We start from the raw sequence: 21,032 nt of genomic DNA on the forward strand, positions 1-21,032 counted from the left end.
GTTCGTGACTCTCTCCTCGCTCCCCCTGCCTCTGAATCCCCAACACCATCCCCCTCCACACACACACACTTCTGGAACTTGCCCACAGTTGGCACATCAGACAAGCCTATCAGTAGATAACACTCACTGACTGACAGCACAGCTAGTTGTTTACACATGGCTCGTGCTGGTTTGTTTTACAGATCTGTGTCTGTGGGTGGCCAACCCTGCGTGAGGGGAACCGCGGTCCTTGCACTGATCTTCCCCACCTTCAAATTAGCGTTGGCTAATTACTGGGCATTATTAATTTCAACAGCTGTGCACGTGCTGATGCTGTAGGTGGTTAGGAGGTTGGAGGACGGGGAGGACACGGAGACGTGACTGACTGCTGAATAGTGCATTTTCTCAGAGAAGAACTTGCCCTTGAGTCCAGACTTTTTGACTTCCCCATGATGCGATTTCATTGCCTCATAAAGGGTTTTGAGGAATAGCCAGAGTTCTGTGTTAAGGTTATATTTCAGTGTGGGACCTAAAGAGGATCTCCCCATCTTGTGCACATCTGCTGCTGTTGCTGAGGCTGCAATGGCTTTGATGAGCAGAATTTCTATGGTGATTTAACCGCATTGCCTTTATATTGCACTGTGATGATATTACCAAACACCAGCTTCTACAGGTCTGTCTTGTGCAGAGATCTACTGTAGCAGTTTGTTTTCTTACATGGAGTAAAGGAGAGACTGTTTTTTTCTTTTCTGACAGTTCTAGACATGTTCAAATAGTTTATACCAGATGCCGTATAGGACACTCAAGACTCACTCATAGCTTTCTATTGAGTGGTGAAGATCCTCCATTATGGCAATTTTGCAAAATGCCCCTGTCGGTAAGACATATTTTGATATGATGCCCTGCCTTGAAAACCAAGACAACAATTTTATCACCAAAATTCTATAGCTGATGTTTTTAGTAAGGTCCCACCTTTGAAGGTTTTAGAATTTCTTACAAGCATAGATTTAAAAAAAACATATTTAAGCTTCTATAGCACACAATGCTCTCGCCATTAAATAGCCTTAGTTGCTGAAATGGCCTTAAATAAAACAAACAAACAAATAATCTTACATGGAGTAAGACCTAGTCCTAGACTAAAACTTCAATGATAATCTCCATTGCAAAAAACATTCAATCTAGGACTTGGCTTAATCCATGTATGGGGAAAGTGGCAGTAGATGTTCATAGGTGAAGCCAGTGTAATTGGGCCCAAAACTGCATTCCCCTTCCATTTACGTATATATCCAAAAATATCCTAATTATATCTCAATTTGGATTTGATTTGTTCATCACTACGGAAGTTGAGGATGAATGTAATAACCTGTCCACTTATCAGTCAGTTACATCCCCTTTTTCTAAGTAATATGTCCACTTTCTTTCTCTGTCTGTCTTAGTCTGTCTTTGTCTGTCTGTTCCTGTGTCTCCTCTTCTGTGCCACTGTCAGTGGCTATACCACAGCCCTGACACAGACTGTCATTATGTTTTAATATGGAAACGAGTTCTGGACCAACATGGCACCAGGCCCGGGGAAGCACAAAGTCATGCAACATCCCTTTATCTATATTTCTCTCCGTCTCTCTGACTCTTGCTAGCCCTCTATTGTCAGTTTGTGGCATCTGGAGGGCAAAAGGACTCTTGGCCGAGCCCCAAGGTGAGATGAGTGTTGTTGAAGTATTGAAATAAACCGTCTAAATATGTCTAGATTATTGTTTTTTATGCATCTGAAAACAAAACAGACCCAAGTGGACCTCTTGAATGGCCACCCAGCCACTCAGTCTGGCTCTACATAGTTGTTATATTTGGTACTGAGGCCCAGTTGAGGCACTGGTCGTCGTATTGATATGATCTCTACATGTCTCGAAATGTCGTAAGCAGTAGGTCGGCGGGTGGCCATTCATTTAGACATGGTGAGTCAGCCTTTTCTTAGCTTCTTATGAAAGGATGTTCATTTGTTGCAGTCAGAGGATAATTGAAGTATTCAATTATGAACTGTAGCAGTCAGGCGGACATAAGTGAAGGTCTCAGTTGCTTAAAGCAATTGCAATTGTAGGCTACTGCATCTATGTATGGTAGTGACTGAAAGCAAAGGAGGGGTAAAATACCACATGCTACTAGGTAGGCCTTTTCGCTGAATCAAAGACAGAAATAGGGAGAAATGAGAGGGACTGAGAGAGAGAGAGCTAGAGGGAACGAACATCAAAGCGATTATGCTTAATTATTGCCTGCTGCTGGCATATGCCATGACGCTGAAAGAAAGTGGCCTAATGCCAGCGATATAGTGCCCTGCTGCACTGAACTCTATGAGGTTGGTAAGATAAATGAACAACATTAAAATTACTTTATGTTACTAAAAGAACAATGGGGGAAAGCTGAAAAAAGGGGATCAGTACTTTAATGAGATAAATAAACATTAAAATGAAATATTGTAATCAATTGAAATATAACTCATTTATTCTTTGAAAGTGAGTATTGTACAACAATTCAACATTCAAAAAACACACTGAATTGTTTGATGGAATCATGACACTTTCCATGAAATTGTGTACCAACATTTCTATTTGCAGTAAAATATATAATGCACCAGCATAGAATCTACCCACCTTTAATTCCTTTAATTCTTGCTTAATTGAAACAACTAAGCATATCACAACTAACTGGGTTAACACTATTAAATGAGAAGTTGTGACCTTGCTTTGTAAGTTTGTGAGGGTGATGGTGTGCAAATTACTTTTTACATTTTGATACAACTCTCAGTGCAACCTTATTCAGCAGGATATGTCAGCTATGGCTTTTTCTATCAGGGCTGCGGTAATTAAATATCACAGGAATGAAGACATTCCACTGGTTCTTAAAAGATGATTTCACAGTTATTGGCATTACGCACATAATTTCACTTAAGAGAAATTCTCTCTTTCGAATAAAAATGGGAAATCCTTTGTTTACCTTCCAAGTTGCACCTGACTTTTACGCTACGTGTGATTGGCCAATCAGGAAACGCAGTGAGCGAAGCAAAGTCAGTTGAGAGGTCTGTAAATGGGCGTGGTTTCACGCTATGGGTAACGGAGAATGCATTCTTTCACCTGATTGGTTGCGCTACATTCTTTCAGAATTCCTCGGACCCATCGGTCCCATAAGGTCCAACTGTGTTATCGGAGATAAATACGGACAGAGATACGTGATTATAGACAGATAATCGCTCGAAGCAAAAAGTCCAGAGTTGGCTTGTCATCTGAGCCAGGGAGAAAGACATGAATTGGAAGTAGGATCATTTCCAATAGGTATGACAGCCAGTGATTCAAACAAAAATGCTTTCAGTACAAGTAAAATAGGGTCTTTTCAGGCTCCGAGATGTAAAACAAAAGTCACTGAAAGTAATCCAGTGAGTAACGTATGTGTATGCCAGGGTCGCTAAGGTCACCGTTTGATAACTTTCCATAAAGCCCCCTTTCTGTATCTTTGTCCGCACCTTTAGCTCATTTGCACACGTAGCCTACGTGTACCGGGCGTATTCATGCACAACTCTCCCTCCCTCTCTCTCTCCGCTGTGACTCTCATTCACTCTCTCTCTCTCCACACACACACACGCTCCCTCACTTTTCGTGGGAGAAAGTTGGAAGGGGGAGAGCGAAAGAGAGAGAAAGGGAGAGAGAGTAATTTCAAGTCTCTCTCTGCTCTCTCCACTTTCGGCACTCATATCAACTCTGCTGACTCAATGGGGCTTTAGCATTAGAGAATCAAGTAAAAAACAAAATATTTATTTCCCGAATCCCTATTTCTATTTAAGTTTTTGTACATAGGATAGGTAGATAGGTAACTTATTCAAGACAAGGTGGGTGTGAGATCCAAGGCATCTCTTAAGGCGTGCCATTTTCATTTTCGCCTCACAGAAAGTTCAGTCGGTTGGGCTGACTTTCTGTGAGAGAAGGCATCTCTAATTCAAACCTGTCCTGCCTTGTAGTACAAGCAATCCGTCAGAAACCCTTCACTATGGATATTGGAGAATGCCTGTTTCGGAAGAAGCGGAGACCGTGGCGCATGGATCTCTCGTTCGCCTTGGTGACTCTGGCTCTCGCCCTGTTCCAAACGCCTTTGGCACAAGCAGGTAAGATCGCTATACTTGTTTTGGTACTTGAAATTGCATGCAATTCCTGCTATTTGTATATACTTATGTTATGTTTAAATTGTGTTGTGATAACGTTGCTCTTATGCGTCAGTAAAAGTATGCGGTTGCTGCGCTTTTACGCACACAGGTGCGCTAATCTCAAAGAGAGCTTGTTAGACGAAATCTAAACTTTTACTTTGCGAGCTTTCTTTGTAGCATTCAGGGCAAAGTTCTGAGTGGCATTTTAAGTGATTAATGTTGATAAAGTGCTTCCTTGACAGATGTCAGTATATCTACGGGCTGCCTTCACACGATTTGTGACAGCTACAGTTTATTGTATGGTCTTTAAAATGGTTTGGCGTTTGTGCTACTGTGTTTTTTTTTTTTTGTAAAAATCAATTTTTACATTTTACTGGATCTAATCTGACGCTGTGCTATGGCGCCGTTACGCAGCACTGATGTGTTATCCCAGACGGGGCCATAGGGTAGGACGGTGCATTTTACTGCCAAGGTTTTTACCAGGCTTGCCCATAGTGAGTTGGCATCAGTGTTGTTGAGATTTAGCGCCCACCAGCCTTCTGCCCTTTACAGACAAAAAGTGGATTCACGGAACACAGGTTGAGACTGTGTCCACGGAAAAGCTTTAACCACTTTATGATTTCTGAACTGGTTATCTAATACTCTACTCCCAGTTTGCCTATCTATTTGTTATGCAAATGCCTGTGCAGATCCTTTTCAAAGTGAATAATTGAGCAGGTGATCAATGTCATAGGGACATCTTTTTCTTGTTTCTTCATGTTTTTTTTTCTTGAATATTGGCTGGAATAGTCTTTGTTTTGCATTTCACACACTGTCCGCGGGATAGTATTGTATTTTCCCTAAATGTACATATTTCTCTTTGGTTGCGTATTGTTTAAGTGGTTTTATTGATTAGATGTATTATCCAACACCAGCAACGGAATACTACAGCACTACATGGTCTCAGAAGTATTTTTTATTCTCTTCCCATTTTCAGGATGCGATAACATCATCTAAAATTAAAGTTCCGTTTTGATGACATTATTACCACAAAGCCATTGGACAATGTCGAACAATGTAATATTGGTATTTTCTGTTGTTATTTCAGAATCAATAGGTCTTTATGGATATATTAAGGCGACCTGGGGTGGCTGTGTGTTTAGCTGTTGGCGGTTAGCGTGCGGGTTTTTCTAGCAATTTGTGCGTTCAGTTGTGTGTTCCTTGGCTCAAGGTCCAATTTCAGATTGCAAGAGCGATTGCGCTCTCCCTCGTCTGACTCCCGTGTGTATTTTGGAGGAAGTCTGAATATTTTCGCGTTTTATGAATAGGTTATTATACAGCGGTGAGCTTCTGTGAGAGCGGGTCCCAGGGAGAGAGACGGGCAGTGAATGCGTCAGTGTGTCGCTGTGTGAACGTTCTGTACAGTTATGTTTGTGCAAATGCGCGTGTGGAGACCTGAGGGGATTTTTTTCAGCTAGTGCCTCAGGCCGCTGAATGTACCCCCTGTGTGTGTGGGTTTGACACCTTAGCTTGAAAAGCAACGCATCAAGCCCGCAGATGTGACTGGAGTCGAATATCGAGCTGCATTTTACTATTTGAAACATTCTCTCCCCGAGCAGCAAATACCCCCCTCCCACACGCCCCCTCATCCTGCGTTCTCTACTGGGCGTTTTGGTTGAGAAAGTGCGTTTGTGCATGCAGGCGCGTCCACTCAACCTGCCCCCGCGCACTCACCTGAGGAGCAAGACTGCAGTGATTCTGCAGTCTATAGTTGAACAGTCCATTCACTTCCATGAAGTCCACACAGAACCAGTATTCTAATTTTATGAAATGACAAAGGAGAAGCGAGTGTGGTTGGAATAAAAATGAAAGCATGTTTTTGTGATGGAAGAATGTAGGTGGAGGATATTTGTTTAACATGGATGTTCCTTAACCTCATTTCAAAGCAATTGCTCTCAAAGAACAGCCTGTCTGGCGTGCCCTAAGCAAAACATACCCACTCCCTCCTCTCCCGTTCCCTTACCCCTTCTTTCCCCTGCTCCCTCAGTAGCGGGCCGTGAATGGAGGCACTGTGTGGGGAGGAAATGCCCGGGATACTCGACTGCGGGTGTGCACGTGAGGGGTGTCACTGTGCCTCTCGTCCTCCTCAGCGTGTCACCTGCTATTAGGCTACTTTCATTTTCATCTCATGATGTCCGCTCACTGCCACTGCCACTGGTCTTTCAACTTGTCCTTTTGTTCATTCTTGCAGTCATATCGAAGTACAGTAGGCCCCTTTCCGCTCTCACTCCCTCCGTTTCTCATTTCCTCTCTGCCAGAAGTTGAAGCATCACTATGAAACACTTTGTAACAGTTTTTGACGTTTGCTTTTGTCAGTCTAGTTTTGATAGTTTTAGTTCACCATCCTCAAATTCATTTTGATGGTATCATTCCCACCAGCTATTATGGATATGGTAGCAAGCCTTTTATCAGTGCCCAATGGGGCTGTTGGTGGTGTTTGCAAGGTTTTGCATGTCTTTATATAAATAGCTAGACCAGAACTCCTCACTGCTGTTTAAAGCCATATCTAATCACTCTCTCAGGTAAACCCTGGTGTGTTTTTGTCTCACGTAAACTCAGGTGTGTGAGGGTTGCTTATCCTCTCTGTTCTGTCCACATCACAGCACACAACTGCTCTTACATGGCTGGTGCAGAGGTCCTCATTCCAATTTGAATGTCACACAAGCACTTAACTCTGTGCTGTCATGGCCGTCTCCACAAAATAGCAACAACACTTAAAACATGAAATACCCATCCATTGGTGGCTGAGGTTGCAATATCTGCAGAAAGATTTCAGAAGGCCTCAATAGCGCCACTTTGTGGGGAAAAGTGTCATGACACTCGCCCCTGCTGTGAACAAAACTTTGGCTTTAGCCTTTTGAGGCTGTGTTCTCATAGAGGTTTGAGGTAATTGCACTGGCCACTGGACTGGTTTTCAGTATGGAGGGGTAACTGCTGGCAGTGTTTGCCCTTGACCATGTCCACTACTCCCAGGCTCCTGCCAGAAGATGCTTATTTAGGTGGCAGCAGGAAGTGGAACTGGGAGTTAGTGGCATCCCAATGCATTGAAATAGATCAGTGGATGTCTTCCCCAGACTCAATGCATGGCTGCTGCATGCAGTCAAGGAATTTGTGTAATACAGTACGCCGCTGAAGTATTCTGCATAAATAGAAGTTCATTTTGGATCCAAATTTTGTGGAAAAAGAACATGATTGCTTTTCGGTCAGTGTATTTATGCTACTATAGTTAGAGTGAGGACTTATGCCAAGTCAGAGCCCCAGAGGCCTTAAAGGTGAGTTCACCAGCATCTCCTAGACACCCTGCTCTTTGGAATCCAGACAGAGTTAAATTTAAATGGCACTTTCTGGGCAGAATTATGTTGAGTTAGGGGGCCCCTCACTCATTGCCCCTCTGTCATAATAGTGCATGTATGTGTGCATGAAATCACTTGAGCATGTTCATGCCAGTGTCATCCCATTTTGGGATTTAAGGTACTTCTCTACGAAGGTATGGGTAATTTCACATCAGGGGATTTTCCTCTACTCTTAATGGGCTTTTCTCAAAGGCAATGATGATTACACCCTTCTTTTCTTTGGTCTTCACTTCACACCTCTCCTCTCATTTTCTGAGGATTCCTTGCCACCATTCAGACAAACATAAATCATGTTTTAATTTCACCCTGTTTCTTTGTAAATTGAGTCCAATCAGTCACAGGCAATGTGAAGTCATAAAACCTCAAGCCTGTACTTAGTATCTGAGAGGCACTTATGGAGAGGCACTATGATTTTTTACTCAGAGAACAAGACTCTTTGGTTTGTCCTAACAAGAGAACCCTTCATTTTTCTAGAGCACCTAAATAGTGTTTCTGCAAAATGTAGCCCCAAAGGTATTCACTATAGCCTTTAAATACCTTTAGAAGAAGGTTTTGTTTAATACTGCTTGACTTAGCTACCAACACTTTTAATGTATTTGGACTAGAGATATTTATATATATGTGACAACTGTTCCAGTGGGTCAGGTGAAGACTAGAGAGATTGTTAAGGCCTGATGCCCGGGGCTGGTTCTCCAGTGTAGCGCATAAGCCGCAGGACGTTTACTTGGTGTATTTACAGAACTCTGTATACAGTCTAAAATGTAGTTGAGGGGGCAGCATTTAAGCTTTATATCTTTTTGCAGTGGGCAGTGCTCCTTTAGAGGCTACTGTGGTTGGTGCTCCCACCCTCGCAGCGAGAGTTTGGCCTCCCAGGCTGGCCAGATTGAGTCATGCCCAACCACATGTAGGGCATATGTGGGCACTCTTCTTGGCAGAGAGAATATGGGTAGGGATTAAGGCATACTGCTGGCAGAGTGGGTATATATGCCAGATATTTCCATCAACCATTAAAGATGTTAAAGGACTCAGAGGGAGATGTGATTAGTTTAATTCTTTTTAGAAATCATGAATGAATTAACCTTTTGACTTTGTGCACTTGTTCTTGGATCCTGGAAAAGAATGCAGACATCTGGTAAACCTTGTCACAGTAACAAGATGTGCATTGCTTTCATATTAAATGTTTTTTTAATCCAGAGTTTTTAATACCCTGTCATTATAGTTGTTGAGGTTATGATAGCTATTCTATGTGCAAATGTAGAGCATTATACATACATCATAAATATAGAGGATGATGATGCAAATTATAGACTCTGCTCGTAGCTGTGCATACACGCCTAACTCCTGCGGTTGTCTGTGGAGAGCGACACGCAGAGAGGGGAGGAGATGGAGGGCACAGACTCTGGCTGTCTGCTCTTGTCTTCTCAAACCCACTCTGCTCTTCATCTTCCTCTTCCCCCACTTTTTCATTGTTTACTGTCATCTTGTGTTGTTTTGTGGCCTTTGCCTTCCAGTGCTTTCATCTATTGCTATTTCTGTCTTTTTTGCTCTTCTCTTTTCACTGCTCTCTCTCTCTCTCTCTCCTCTCTCTCTCTCTCTCTATCTGTCTGCCTCTCTCTCTCTCTGTCTCTGTCTCTCTCTCTCACACACACACACACACACACACACACACACACACACACACACACACACACACACACACACACACAGTAGCACCTTTGTGCCAGTGGAAAGGTGAAAGTGTAGAGGTCAAGGTGTCAGATGGTGTATCTCTCTGGTATTTGACACCGGTGCACAAGTATGAAGGGAGGAAAAGTGAGAGACTGTGAGTGAGAGGAGTGCAGGGGTCAGCGAGAGGGGAAGGGGGAGGGGGGGGGGGGGGGTGTGCTGGGGTGGCATCCGCAGGAACATCTCTTCCTTGTTCACTGTTTGGTGATTACGGCGGCTAGCAAACATACTGATGCCTCAGAGTTCCACCAGGTCTGTGTGAGAGAAGCCTGATCATTCCCAGTGGTGATCTGAGCGTTTCTGTGCTTCTGTTGTCTTGTGTGTGTGTGTATGTGTGTGTTTGTATGTGCGCTTAGGCCACTCAAAGGGCATTTGTTTGTGTTTGTGTTTGCTGTCGCCTAGTGTGCTTTTTGCACGTTTGAGCTGAAGCTCTTTGTTTGTTCGGGCATTTCTTTTCCAGGGTGCCCAGTATCCAGTGGTGTGAGGTTCAGGTCACACATACACATACACACAGATAACCCCCACACACACACACACACACACACACACACACACACACACACACACACCCGACACCGTATTTACACATACAGATCATTGCACTGATGTTTCTTATGTTTATTTAGCCTGTGGTTTGTGTTTGCTAGGATTTGCATTTTATGCATTCTCCAACGTGGAACGCCTTCTCCAGGATCAACACAAGCTAAATGAATGTGTTAGCCAAGGAAGGGAAAGCTGATTGAACAATCCATCTTCACTCTTTACACTTTAATCAGCATAGTACTTTTAATATTGTCCCCCTCTAGTGGTCAAACATGGTAGGTCACAGTTGTAGCTCTTCTCTCACCAATGCTCTCTACACCAGTGCAGTCTTACATTACACATTTGGCTATTTGTTAGTTAGAAAAACACAGAAAACTTAAATATTCTAAATGATACCCACCCTATTCATTATACCTGTGATCTTAAGCCAGGAGTTCTCTGGATGTCCGATTGTCCAAAAACACTTTACTGTATGAGATGATGGTTAAAACCGACGAAATGGACCCTGAACGAGCGGCTGTTGCCAGCTAATGATGACTGAAGCTGCCGGGGGCCTGAGAGATAGTATCTGTTCCTCATCTGCGGTTACCAGAGGTCCCCCCGTGTCGCCGCAGGCCTGCTGGGGGGGGGTGGTCCCGGGGCATGTGTGAGTACTTAGCAGGGTGGCAGCGGAGGAAAGCGCACGGGGGCCTCTCTCCCTCGCTCCATTCATACGCCCTTCCTGCCGTGTCCGTTCCAATTTTTTGAACCTCTGAAATATACATGCCAGTGCGTATGGGTGTTGAGATGTGTGTGTGTGTGTGTGTGTGTGTGTGTGTGTGTGTGTGTGTGTGTGTGTGTGTGTGTGTGTGTGTGTGTGTGTGTGTGTGTGTATGAGAGAGAGAGTGTGTTTTTGTGTGTGTAACCTGAGGTGGTGTTTTTGTCAACATATTTTTGGGGCCTCCTCTGGACAGGAAGACTCTGGGAGCAGCTGTGTATATCCGTGTGTGTGCGGGCATGCATACGTGCACGCGTGTGTGTGTGTGTGACTGTGGCTTTTTAAACAGAGGCTCGCATTGTGTGTTTTCTTTCTGCTTGGCAATCTGATACAGTAGCTGCCATCTCCACCACTGCTTCTCTCTCTCTCTCTCTCTCTCTCTCTCTCTCTCTCTCTCTCTCTTTCTCTCTCTGTTCACGTTCCTGTGTGTGGATTTCAATGGCTTGTTGAATTTAAGTTCTCCATTGGGATTTCCTCCTCTCCTTATGTTTTCCCCCCCCCCTTTCTTTCTCTCTCTCATCTTGATAGCAATAGTCCATGGCGATGTGCTGTATTAGCACAACAGTCTTCTGAGACCATTTACTCTATGTGCTAACTTACAATCAGTATCAATGGCTCCTACTTGGGAAATGTTTCAACATGAGAGTACTGGACTTCAGCGCTCGACAGACCCATATTACCTCCCCCTGGCATTTGTACACTGTACAATGCACTTGGATGACTTACCAAACCAAATTAGAGATGACATCTGTTTCTGTGAATGTGGCCAGGAAGCTGGCAAGGCCACAGAAGAAACTCTTGACCACTAAATTAAAAAGTAACCGTTGTAGTCTATTTGCGGTGGCTCGAAAACCCTTTACATAACTACATAATTTAGCTTGCCATTACATTTTGTTAACCAGTTTGAGGCAAGACACCGTAACCCACAAAAATAACTTGTGTTACTCCACTGCAGTTATTTAGTCTTCCCCCTCAGTTTTGGTGACGTTAGCCAAGGGCAACCAAAGGCTGAAGACAGAACCACTTCAAAGTTTAGGACTGGTGGATCTGGTGTGCTTAAACAGATGAAGCTACAGAATAGATGTGGAGAGCTTTACAGCTATTTTACAATTGACAAAAATGTGAGGGGGATCTGGAATGTTGTTTCTAATTTTGTCACATTCTAGTGAATTTCCTTGAAAAATTCCACAAAAGCACTCTGGGAGCATGAACACAAAGTTTGTGAGCCACATTGACTGTTACTATCACCAGCCAGCACCATGTCGCTTAGTTATTTTAAGGTGAAAATGCTAATGCACAGTCATACACATTTGGACTTGAAAAGAAAAGTGCTGTCAAATATGTTATTGTGTTGTGAGAACTTTTTTGTTCTTATTTGAAGATATCTCTAACCATTCTTTTTTTTCTTCCTCCCTTCTCCACCTCTACCTTTCCCCCTCTTTCTCTCTGTCACTCTCTTGCTACCTCTCTCCCTCCCTTGCCGTCTGTCTCCCACAGATCCAGTGGATGTGTTGCGGGTGCTGCAGCTGCCCTCTCTCCCTGAGGGGGTGCAGAAGGTTCCAGGCTTCTGCACGTCCCGTCGCGCTGGCACCGCTGACCATGCCTACCGCATCAACAAGAAGGCCCAGATCTCCGTCCCCACCAGCCAGCTCTTCTCAGGTACCATACCTGGCCTCTTAGCGTAACGTGATGCCTCACTTAATCAAAGAAGATGCATGACAAATATTAATTAATTTACTTTGCATTTGTTGTTTTGATGTATACAGTCAGTGGTGTCTGCTATTCTAAGCGTCTGTTTCCTAAAAACACACAGAAATGTTTTTTTCCCTTCCCTTTTTTTCATGATTTGGTTTTGTAGTTGTTTCGGTCTTGTTGGTTTTATGGTGGCTCCATATTTCTTTTCTCTGCTGCAATTATCTTGAGAGCCTATGGCGAGACTGTGACGTTGCGGAAATGCTTTGAATTCTCACCATATAATTAAAAAGTTCAAGAACAAGTGCGCTGCGCGAATGCAAAAACATGTTGAACATAAAAATCTTTGCATTGAGGGTATAACTACACCATATATGGTGACATAAAGGAACCCAAGAGCTACACATTTAGCCGACTGGTTTAGTCTGTGCTTCAGATCTCACTTCTCACCTGTGAGGTGATACCTTTGAGGATTTAAAATACAGTATACTGATGGTGTTTGATTATCCATGCCATGCACATAACCCTCTTTTTCTCTTTGTTTCCTTTCTTTTCCTCTCCTGTTATTTCCACTTTTGTCTAAATCCTCGGTTTCCATTATTTCTTTATTCATCTTTTTGTGGCAACAACTCTGTTCCACTCCCCTTTTACTGTTTCCTTTTTCTGTTCTATCCATCCTAATTCTTCCCTTTTGCATTTCCTCTCTTTCCTCTCTCCTTCCCACATTCATCCTCTGTTCTTCCTCTTTCACTCCCACACTCTGCACATTCCTCTGGCCCTGGCTCTCCCTCCCTCCCCTCTCTGTCTCTCCCTCCCTCCCTCTCTCCCTCCCTCTCTCCCTCCCTCTCTCCCTCTCTCCCCTGTGTTTGTGCGCAACAGGTCGTTTCCCAGAGAACTTCTCCATCATGACCCTGGTGAAGGCCAAGGCCGGCCTGCAGGCCTTCCTGCTGTCCATCTACAGCGAGCAGGGCGTGCAGCAGCTGGGCGTTGAGCTGGGGCGCTCGCCCGTCTTCCTGTACGAAGACCAGCACCGCAAGCCTGCCCCAGAGGACTACCCGCTCTTCCGGGGTGTCAACTTGGCCGACGGCAAGTCAGTAACCCCCCCTGCCCCCCTGCTCGATCCCCTCACTCACCTTACTGTCCCCACTGTAACGGTTCATACTTTAATATGACAAACCACGGCAACACTTTGATAGTCTACCATTAAGGTCAGTTTATTACACTGCTGGCCATTTCATAAGACTTGCATTCATATCTATTACATAAATGGCTTCAGTTCCAGGATACAATGTATAACATTGTTAGTACTTATCTTTTTTTATTACAGTCTGGACATTTACACCAACCTAACTATTGCTCTGAATCTTGCCAATACATATTTTGAACTGTGCTATTGTGCTACTGTGTTGTAACTGCTTTTTACTCCAGAGTGTCCAGAGTGAGTGTTCATGATTCTAAAGAATTCAAACTTTTCCCTTCTCATGAACACAATATTATGTATTCATGATGGAACTTGGAGTTTATGTGCCCTTGTATGAGTGATCCCTGTGTCATTTAAACCTACCACACACACGCAAGTATATGGAACCGTAGCCACTCACACACACTCTCTTTCTCTCTCTCTCTCTCTCTCTCTCTTTCTCTCTCTCTCTCTCTCTCTCTCTCTCTCTCTCTCTCTCTCTCTCACCACCACACACACACACACACACACACACACACACACACACACACACACACACACACACACACAGACACACACATCCTCCCAGGCTCCATGTGTGTGTTCCTTTTCCACGTTGACACCATTATGTTGTACCTCCTCCCCAACTGCAGGTGGCACCGCATTGCCATCTCCGTGCAGAAGAAGAACGTCACCCTGCTCTTGGACTGTAAGAAGCGCATGACCAAGTCCCTGCCCCGTAGCAACAATCCCACGATTGACACCAAGGGCATCACCGTGTTCGGTTCTCGCCTGATGGATGAGGTCTTCCAGGTCAGACTGAGGTCATGGTCACTGGGTTTGTGGGATAGTGGTGGTCCACGTTGATAAAAGGGTTTGAAAAATGTCTGCACTCTCAGCTGGAATGGGTCATTTCTGTGTATGAACTCAGCTGTATAATCTTCAGTAACATATAACCACACCAATGCAATACTGCACACTTCATTTTCCATCCACAAAGTTGTAGCAGTCCTGCTACAACCGCCATCATTTGCCTTATAACTGTGGAACCCACAGCAACTCAAGTCTCATACACACACCTTTATACCACCCACAACCTTAAAACTGTATCATTTCTAAATGAGATAACTGCCCTCATATTAAGCGTAGTGTGTAGTGTAGTGTAGTGTGTGTGTGTAGTGTAGTGTGTTAGTGAATGTGTGTGTGTTGTCTGTATGCTACTGAGACCTTGAATTTCCCCTGGGCATCAATAAAAGTATCTATCTATCTAGCAGTATTAATTTCTTCTCCGTTGTCCTCTCTTGCAGGGTGATATTCAGCAGCTGCTGATTGCATCCAACCCTCAGGCTGCTTATGACTTCTGCGAGCACTACAGCCCTGACTGTGACTCCCCTCTGCCCAGGATTCAGTCCCAGGACCCCAACCCTCCCGTGAGTAGCGCCTCACCACACCCTGGGATACACACCCCACACTCTCCATTCCCAAAAACACAAAAATGCACAAACTTAATTATGAAGTACTGGCTGGCCAGCGCTTTCCCTCAGGAGTCACAGAGGGTGCTTGTTTGGCAGGCTTTCTGCGATGCCAGTGGACTCAGTGTAATACTTTCTCCTTAGTGGACCAAAGAATCCTTTAGGATCAGTGACAGACCACCTTTGAGGACTCTTGGTAGAATTAATTTAATGCTTGTTCGCTCCAGAACATTGAAACACAAAATACTAAAATGTGTCTCGAGTGTAATATTGGCTTCTTGGATTCTGCTCTTACTTTGGATAACCAGACAGCTGGTGATTCTGTAACGGATTTGGCCGTGATCTGGTGAGGACTAGATGGATCTGGATCGGGATCAGAACGAGATCAGGGTTTGATCCTTTACAGAGACAGCTACTGTCTGGCTAGGAAGGTTGGTCATGTGACTAAATACACATATGAGAGGAAGGCATTGACTTTGCACTAGGGTTAGATAAGTATACGGTATAGAGTTGTGTGCCACCTTTCCTTTTGAGGCTACATATACATACACATTCACTGTGACTCTCTAGGGACATGCTGTTGCCATTAGTCAGATAAAGAAAAAAGTCCATTTGACAAAAGAATGTGACACTAATTCCACAACAGGTGTAGACATTGTGACTTTTGAGACAAGTTTGTCTCAAAGTTATTGTACCTTCATTTTCCCCTTAACATAACGGTGAAAGCTAAATTACACTACCCCCAACATAAGGCTTTACCCTAGTCATCTGGAGCTCATCAAAGTTCAGCTCTGTGCTATCAAACACAATTTGTATCAGTCTTTCTCTCTTGTTTCATTTTATGAGCAATCTTTTTTAAAACAGCAGAGCCCTTGAGAGTAGGAAAGAGATGCATAGAGACATGTGGCTGACATCTCTCTCTCTCTTTCTCTCTCTCTCTCTCTCTCTCTCTCTCTCTCTTTTTTTGTCTCTCGGATGGGCTGTGATGATTTCACAAGGGTCTGTTCTCACCTCACCACCAAGCTTTATTTTACATCTTTGGGGAAACTATTCAGTGTACATCCTTGAGCATTTTCCAATATTTCCCTTCATATTATGATATTACAAAACACATATATTTCATGTCACCTTAAAATCACACCCCATAGTTTAAAAGCCCATTTAATTAGTCTTCCTTTCCTAATATGAGATGTTATGAGATAGAGGTGTTTCCTTATCTAAGAAAGGATATTATTATTTGTCTCTGGGTGTGCTCATAAATGAACAAATGTGTTTACCTATCACTGTGCTTGTGACTGATTCACAAAGGTGCCATGTCTGTCATCAGTGTATGCAGTGGAGGACCCGTGCATCATGACATACCGGCCCTTTATGAATAGATCAAACTCTGCTTTGTTTGTTTTTCCTCCATGTTCAACTGTCTACTGTTTTATCCCTCTCTTTCTTTTCTCTCCTTCTCTGTTACATTCAACCGCTCACTCTCCTCCTCTCTCACGCATTCCACTGGCTCCTCTCTCTTTCTCCTCCCCCCCCCCCCTCAGTACTTTGATGAAGAGCGGGATGACTATGAATACCCCTTTTATTACGAGGAAACAACCGGCACCCCCTTCCCATCATCCTCCTCCTCCCCTTTCCCTTATACGGGGGCCCCTGCCGAACAGGTAAAGAGGGAGTGAAAGAACCAAAGGAGGAGAGGAGTGAGAGAGAGAGAGAGAGGGGAGAGAGAGATGAATGAGATAATGCTGTTGTGATCTGCGATCGTTGAAGTTTGATCTTCCTAAAGTTGTGTGGCTATGATATTGTTAGTGCTCAGTTTTCTCAGTATCTCTCGGTCTCAGCATTTCTCAACAGTACTCAGTGTCTCTCTAGTCCACTCGGTCAGTTTAGCTTCTCTCTCCTCTCCGTCCATTTTATACTTGACGCGTTTGTGTCCTTGTCGTCCTCATCCGCCCCCCGCACATCGTCTGCACCATCCGTCAGTGGTGTTGTGTTCTCCGTTGTCTGGATGTCATTTTCCCTGTTGTCAGTCATCTGTTGTTTATGTGTTTGTATGTTTGTTTGTATGTATGTATTTGTATAACTGTGGAAAAGTGTGGAAAATACAGGGGCACTGGGGGTCGTTCACTACAATGGTCTGTACACACACTCAACTACATGTGGACATAAAGACTTCTAACAAACGCGCACACACACACACACACACACACACACACACACACACACACACACACACACACACACACACACACACACACACACACACACACACACACACACACACACACACACACACACACTCACACACAAATATGCCCCCTAAATCACTGGGTCTGACCAACTGCTTAAGAGATAGATTTGCATGTCTGATTTGTCCTCATGTCTAATTGACAGACAGAGTGTATGCCATCTGCATGACTTTGTATGTGATTTAGATTTAGTTTTATTCACATGATTTATCTGACTTGATATTTGTGTTGTCCGTCTAAAACCACTGAATGTGTACTAGTATGGTTGCCTGTCTGTCTTTTGATCTGAATGCATCTGCATCTTTGTGTGTCCTGTGTCCTTTCTGTGTTTGAATATTTGCAATGCGTAAAGTCTCTTTTAGGTTTATGTATGTGTCTACCAGCATGCGGTATTCATGTTTCTTTCGGTTTTGAATAGAATCTAGTAGTCTCTTCACATGTGTCTGCCATAACAACAGAAACTATTCATCCACTGGAATTAAGTGTGTAATACTCCTACATGTATAATATGCACACATAAATATAGCACCATTGTTATACTGGTACATAATACTGTAGTATCTTTCTATTAATATTTGACACTTCCCAATGGTAATATACTGTAAGTTGCTGCACTTTCATATAAAGCATGTCATGCATGTGTCTGGCAATGAGAGGTAACTATCTCACTCCATCTTATGACATGCTTTGTGTGACCTCATGTAGAACCTCTTGTAGGATCTGTAGCATGTCCGTCTGGCTCTAACGTTACTTCTCTTTGCACAGTTGGCTCAGTGTGATTTCCTGCCATGACTAGTACATTTAGTAGCACTGGCTTTACCTGAGCAGCCCCACCGCCACCCCAACCCCAGCCGAACTTGACCCTTCCACCCAGTGCCCCTGCAAACCATAAGCACAAAGTTGCTGCTTTTTTAATATGGAGGTTGGCATTACTGGAGAAAATGGCCCTAATAGTTACCTTGTTGTTTGACAAAATTGTACATTATTTATCATGCTGATGTAGGTGTAATTATAACACCCTTTGGGTGTGATTTTTCTAAGTGAAGTCTGCCTTTTAATGAGGCTATATCCAGTAATGCCAGAGGAGTCTCAACCAGTCATCCAAGCTTCATTGTATCTCAACACATCAACCTTTGTCTTTCTCTCTCCATCTGTCCATCCCCTTTGATTTCAACCCCTCCCATCCCTGGTCTTTTTTTGTCTGTCTCTGTCTGTCTGTCTCTTACTGTCTCTTTCGATCTCACAACACCCACATCCATTCAAAATAAAACAACAACAATCATATCACATCTAATCAACACACGTAATAGGGTAGCAAGGCAAGTAATGGTGAGGCCAGCAAACCCAAACCTGCTCCAGCTAAAGCTAAGCCTGCCCTCGGCAAGCCTGCCCCATCAAAGCCTGCCGCAGACAAGGCCAAGCCAGTTGTGACTAAAACAGCTAAAGTACCTGCAGCCCAGGTCAAACCTACCAAACAAGCCAAAGTAGAGGCAGCTCCTGCTGCAGCTAAACCAACCAAGGCCAAGCCCACCGCCATTGATATCCTCCTGTCAAAAATCAAACCAACAGCAGCAGCTCCCAAAAATGGAGCTGAGAAGAAAGCCAATGGTAACGGCAAAGAGGAGAAAAAAGTCAATGGGGAGGTGAAAGTAAATGGCAACGGCAAAAATGGTGAAACCAAAGTTAATGGCAACGGTAAGGGATCTGAGGAGAAGAAAGCCAATGGCAATGGAAAAGGAAAACAACCGACGCTCCCGCCGTTGTTGGGAAAAAAGAAAATGGCAAAACCAAAGTGGCTGAAGAAAAGGTTACAGTTGTTGAGGAGAAAGTAGTGACTGTTGTTGAGAAAAAAGCCAACGGCAATGGCAATGGTAATGGTAAACCTGCCACTGATAAAAATGGGGCTGACAAGAAACTTAATGGCAATGGCAAAATCAATGGCAATGGGGCAAAACCAGCTAAAGCTGAAGTGAAAGTAGAGACCACAGCTGTAAAGAAAGTTGTAAAAGCTGAAGCTGCCAAAGCTGCTGTAACCGAAGTTGTCAAAGAGGCAAAAACTAAGGTCACTAAAGTGGAAAAGAAAATAGAAAAGACTGATGCAAAAGCCAAAGTGGTAAAAACTGAGAAGAAGGAGGTCAAAGTTGCACCAGCAAAGGCAGAGGTTGTGAAAACTGAAACTGTAAAAGTGGTTGCTCCCAAACCAGAGATCGCCAAAACGGAGACTGTGAAGGTGGTAGCTGTCAAACCAGAGGTCACCAAAACAGAAACAGTAAAAGTTGTAGCTGCCAAGCCAGAGGTCACCAAAACTGTGAAAGTGGTAGCTGGCAAACCAGTGGTCACCAAAACGGAAACTGTGACTGTCTTAGTCACCACACCAGAGGTCATCAAAACAGAAACTGTAAAAGTTGTAGCTGCCAAGCCAGAAGTCACCAAAACAGAAACAGTGAAAGTGGTTGCCGCCAAACCAGAGGTCACCAAAACAGAAACTGTAAAAGTGGTAGCCACCAAGCCAGAAGTCACCAAAAAGGAAACGGTAAAAGTGGTAGCCACCAAACCAGAAGTCACCAAAAAGGAAACCGTGAAAGTTAAAACTGAGAAAACTGAAGTTAAACCTGCCAAAGCAGAGGTTGTTAAAACTGAGATCAAGGTCACAGCAGCTAAACCAGTCACCAAAACCGAAACAGTTAAAGTTGTTGCAGCGGTAGCCACCAAATCCGAAGAAACCAAAGAGGTCAAGGTCACTGCTGTAAAACCAGAGGTCACTAAAACAGAAACTGTTAAGGTCAAGACTGTTAAAACTGAGGTGAAGGCCCCTGTTAAAGCAGAGGTAATCAAAACAGAGAAAGTCGAAGTTGTTGCTGCCAAGCCAGAAGTCACCAAAACTGAGGTGGTCAAAGTCAAAACAGAAGTCAAAGTTCCAGCTACAAAACCACCACCTCCAAAACCAGAGGTTGTTGTAACTGAAACTGTTAAGATTGTTGAGAGTCCAAAACCTCCCTTTAAACCACCACCTAAGAAAGAGGCACCAGCTCCTGTGCCCTTACCACTTCCTCCTCTCCCCAAGCCAGAGAAGGCCAAGGTTGAGGTCAATAACGTCAAATCCACCTCCAAAAATTTCCCTCCCTTCGACAAGTCTGTGGTCAGCGGCACCACCCTTCCAGTGCCAGAAAAACCGAAGAAACCGACCAACGGTTATCAACAGGTACAAATAGAGAGCCCGTGGTGGCTGTCCAGAGCTTTATGTCCAACCCGATGATTCTGGGGACCATGTTACTTTCCACTCAGTTGCCTTCTTGTAGGAAAACAGGGCATGGCCTTGGTCAGATCACCCTTAGTTTTAAGCTTGACGCTATAATTTTGCAATGTGTGATTTGTTCATGTCGGGATTGTTGCAGCACAGTTCATTCATCTGGAAAGAAATGTGGAAATTTCCCTTTCTTTGTTAGTAAAGCAAATCAGATAGCTTGGAACTAGACAGGACAAAAATACTCAGGGATCTTTAAAATAATAATAAAAAAATGGCAACCTGGTCCCCAGAACGTTGGTACATACTGACCTAGACTCTCTCTACCATATCACATATCAATATGATCAGTACGATCATGACAGACGATATGATATAGCGGACTGTGATACTGCCGCATGACTATCTGTACAGTCTTCTATCTGTTTCCCATTTTGATCTCCTGTAACTTTGAGTCTGCACTCCAAGTCCTACACTCGTTCTGCTGTCTCTCTTGTCTAGTGAGTAGTAAGAAGAAAACAAAATGATGCGCATGCTATCTTTTAAATAGTGACTTAGTACGCTACCACACAAACACATACAAACAGTCTGTAGATGTTAAAATAATACACCACAAGTT

At 43.8% G+C, this 21,032-nt stretch overlaps 1 protein-coding gene across 4 annotated transcripts in view; it reads left to right on the plus strand.

The window, feature by feature from the left end:
• Positions 1 to 3,168: 3,168 nt before the first annotated feature.
• Positions 3,169 to 21,032, plus strand: part of col11a2 (collagen, type XI, alpha 2) — a 44,018-nt gene continuing 26,154 nt past the window's right edge. Inside the window, exons 1-7 of one of the 4 annotated variants that reach the window (XM_048229655.1) lie at positions 3,585 to 3,850; positions 3,980 to 4,123; positions 12,077 to 12,238; positions 13,151 to 13,361; positions 14,105 to 14,264; positions 14,759 to 14,881; positions 16,465 to 16,584. In XM_048229655.1, the coding sequence (XP_048085612.1) occupies positions 4,009 to 4,123; positions 12,077 to 12,238; positions 13,151 to 13,361; positions 14,105 to 14,264; positions 14,759 to 14,881; positions 16,465 to 16,584 (891 nt within the window). In that variant the 5' untranslated portion in view covers positions 3,585 to 3,850; positions 3,980 to 4,008. Of the gene's footprint in view, positions 3,300 to 3,584; positions 3,851 to 3,979; positions 4,124 to 12,076; positions 12,239 to 13,150; positions 13,362 to 14,104; positions 14,265 to 14,758; positions 14,882 to 16,464; positions 16,585 to 21,032 lie in introns of those variants that run through there. The other 3 variants (XM_048229653.1, XM_048229652.1, XM_048229654.1) reach the window with 3 other exon arrangements.

This window comes from Alosa alosa, chromosome 20, assembly GCF_017589495.1.
Source record: "Alosa alosa isolate M-15738 ecotype Scorff River chromosome 20, AALO_Geno_1.1, whole genome shotgun sequence".
NCBI classification, from domain to species: Eukaryota; Metazoa; Chordata; class Actinopteri; order Clupeiformes; family Clupeidae; genus Alosa; species Alosa alosa.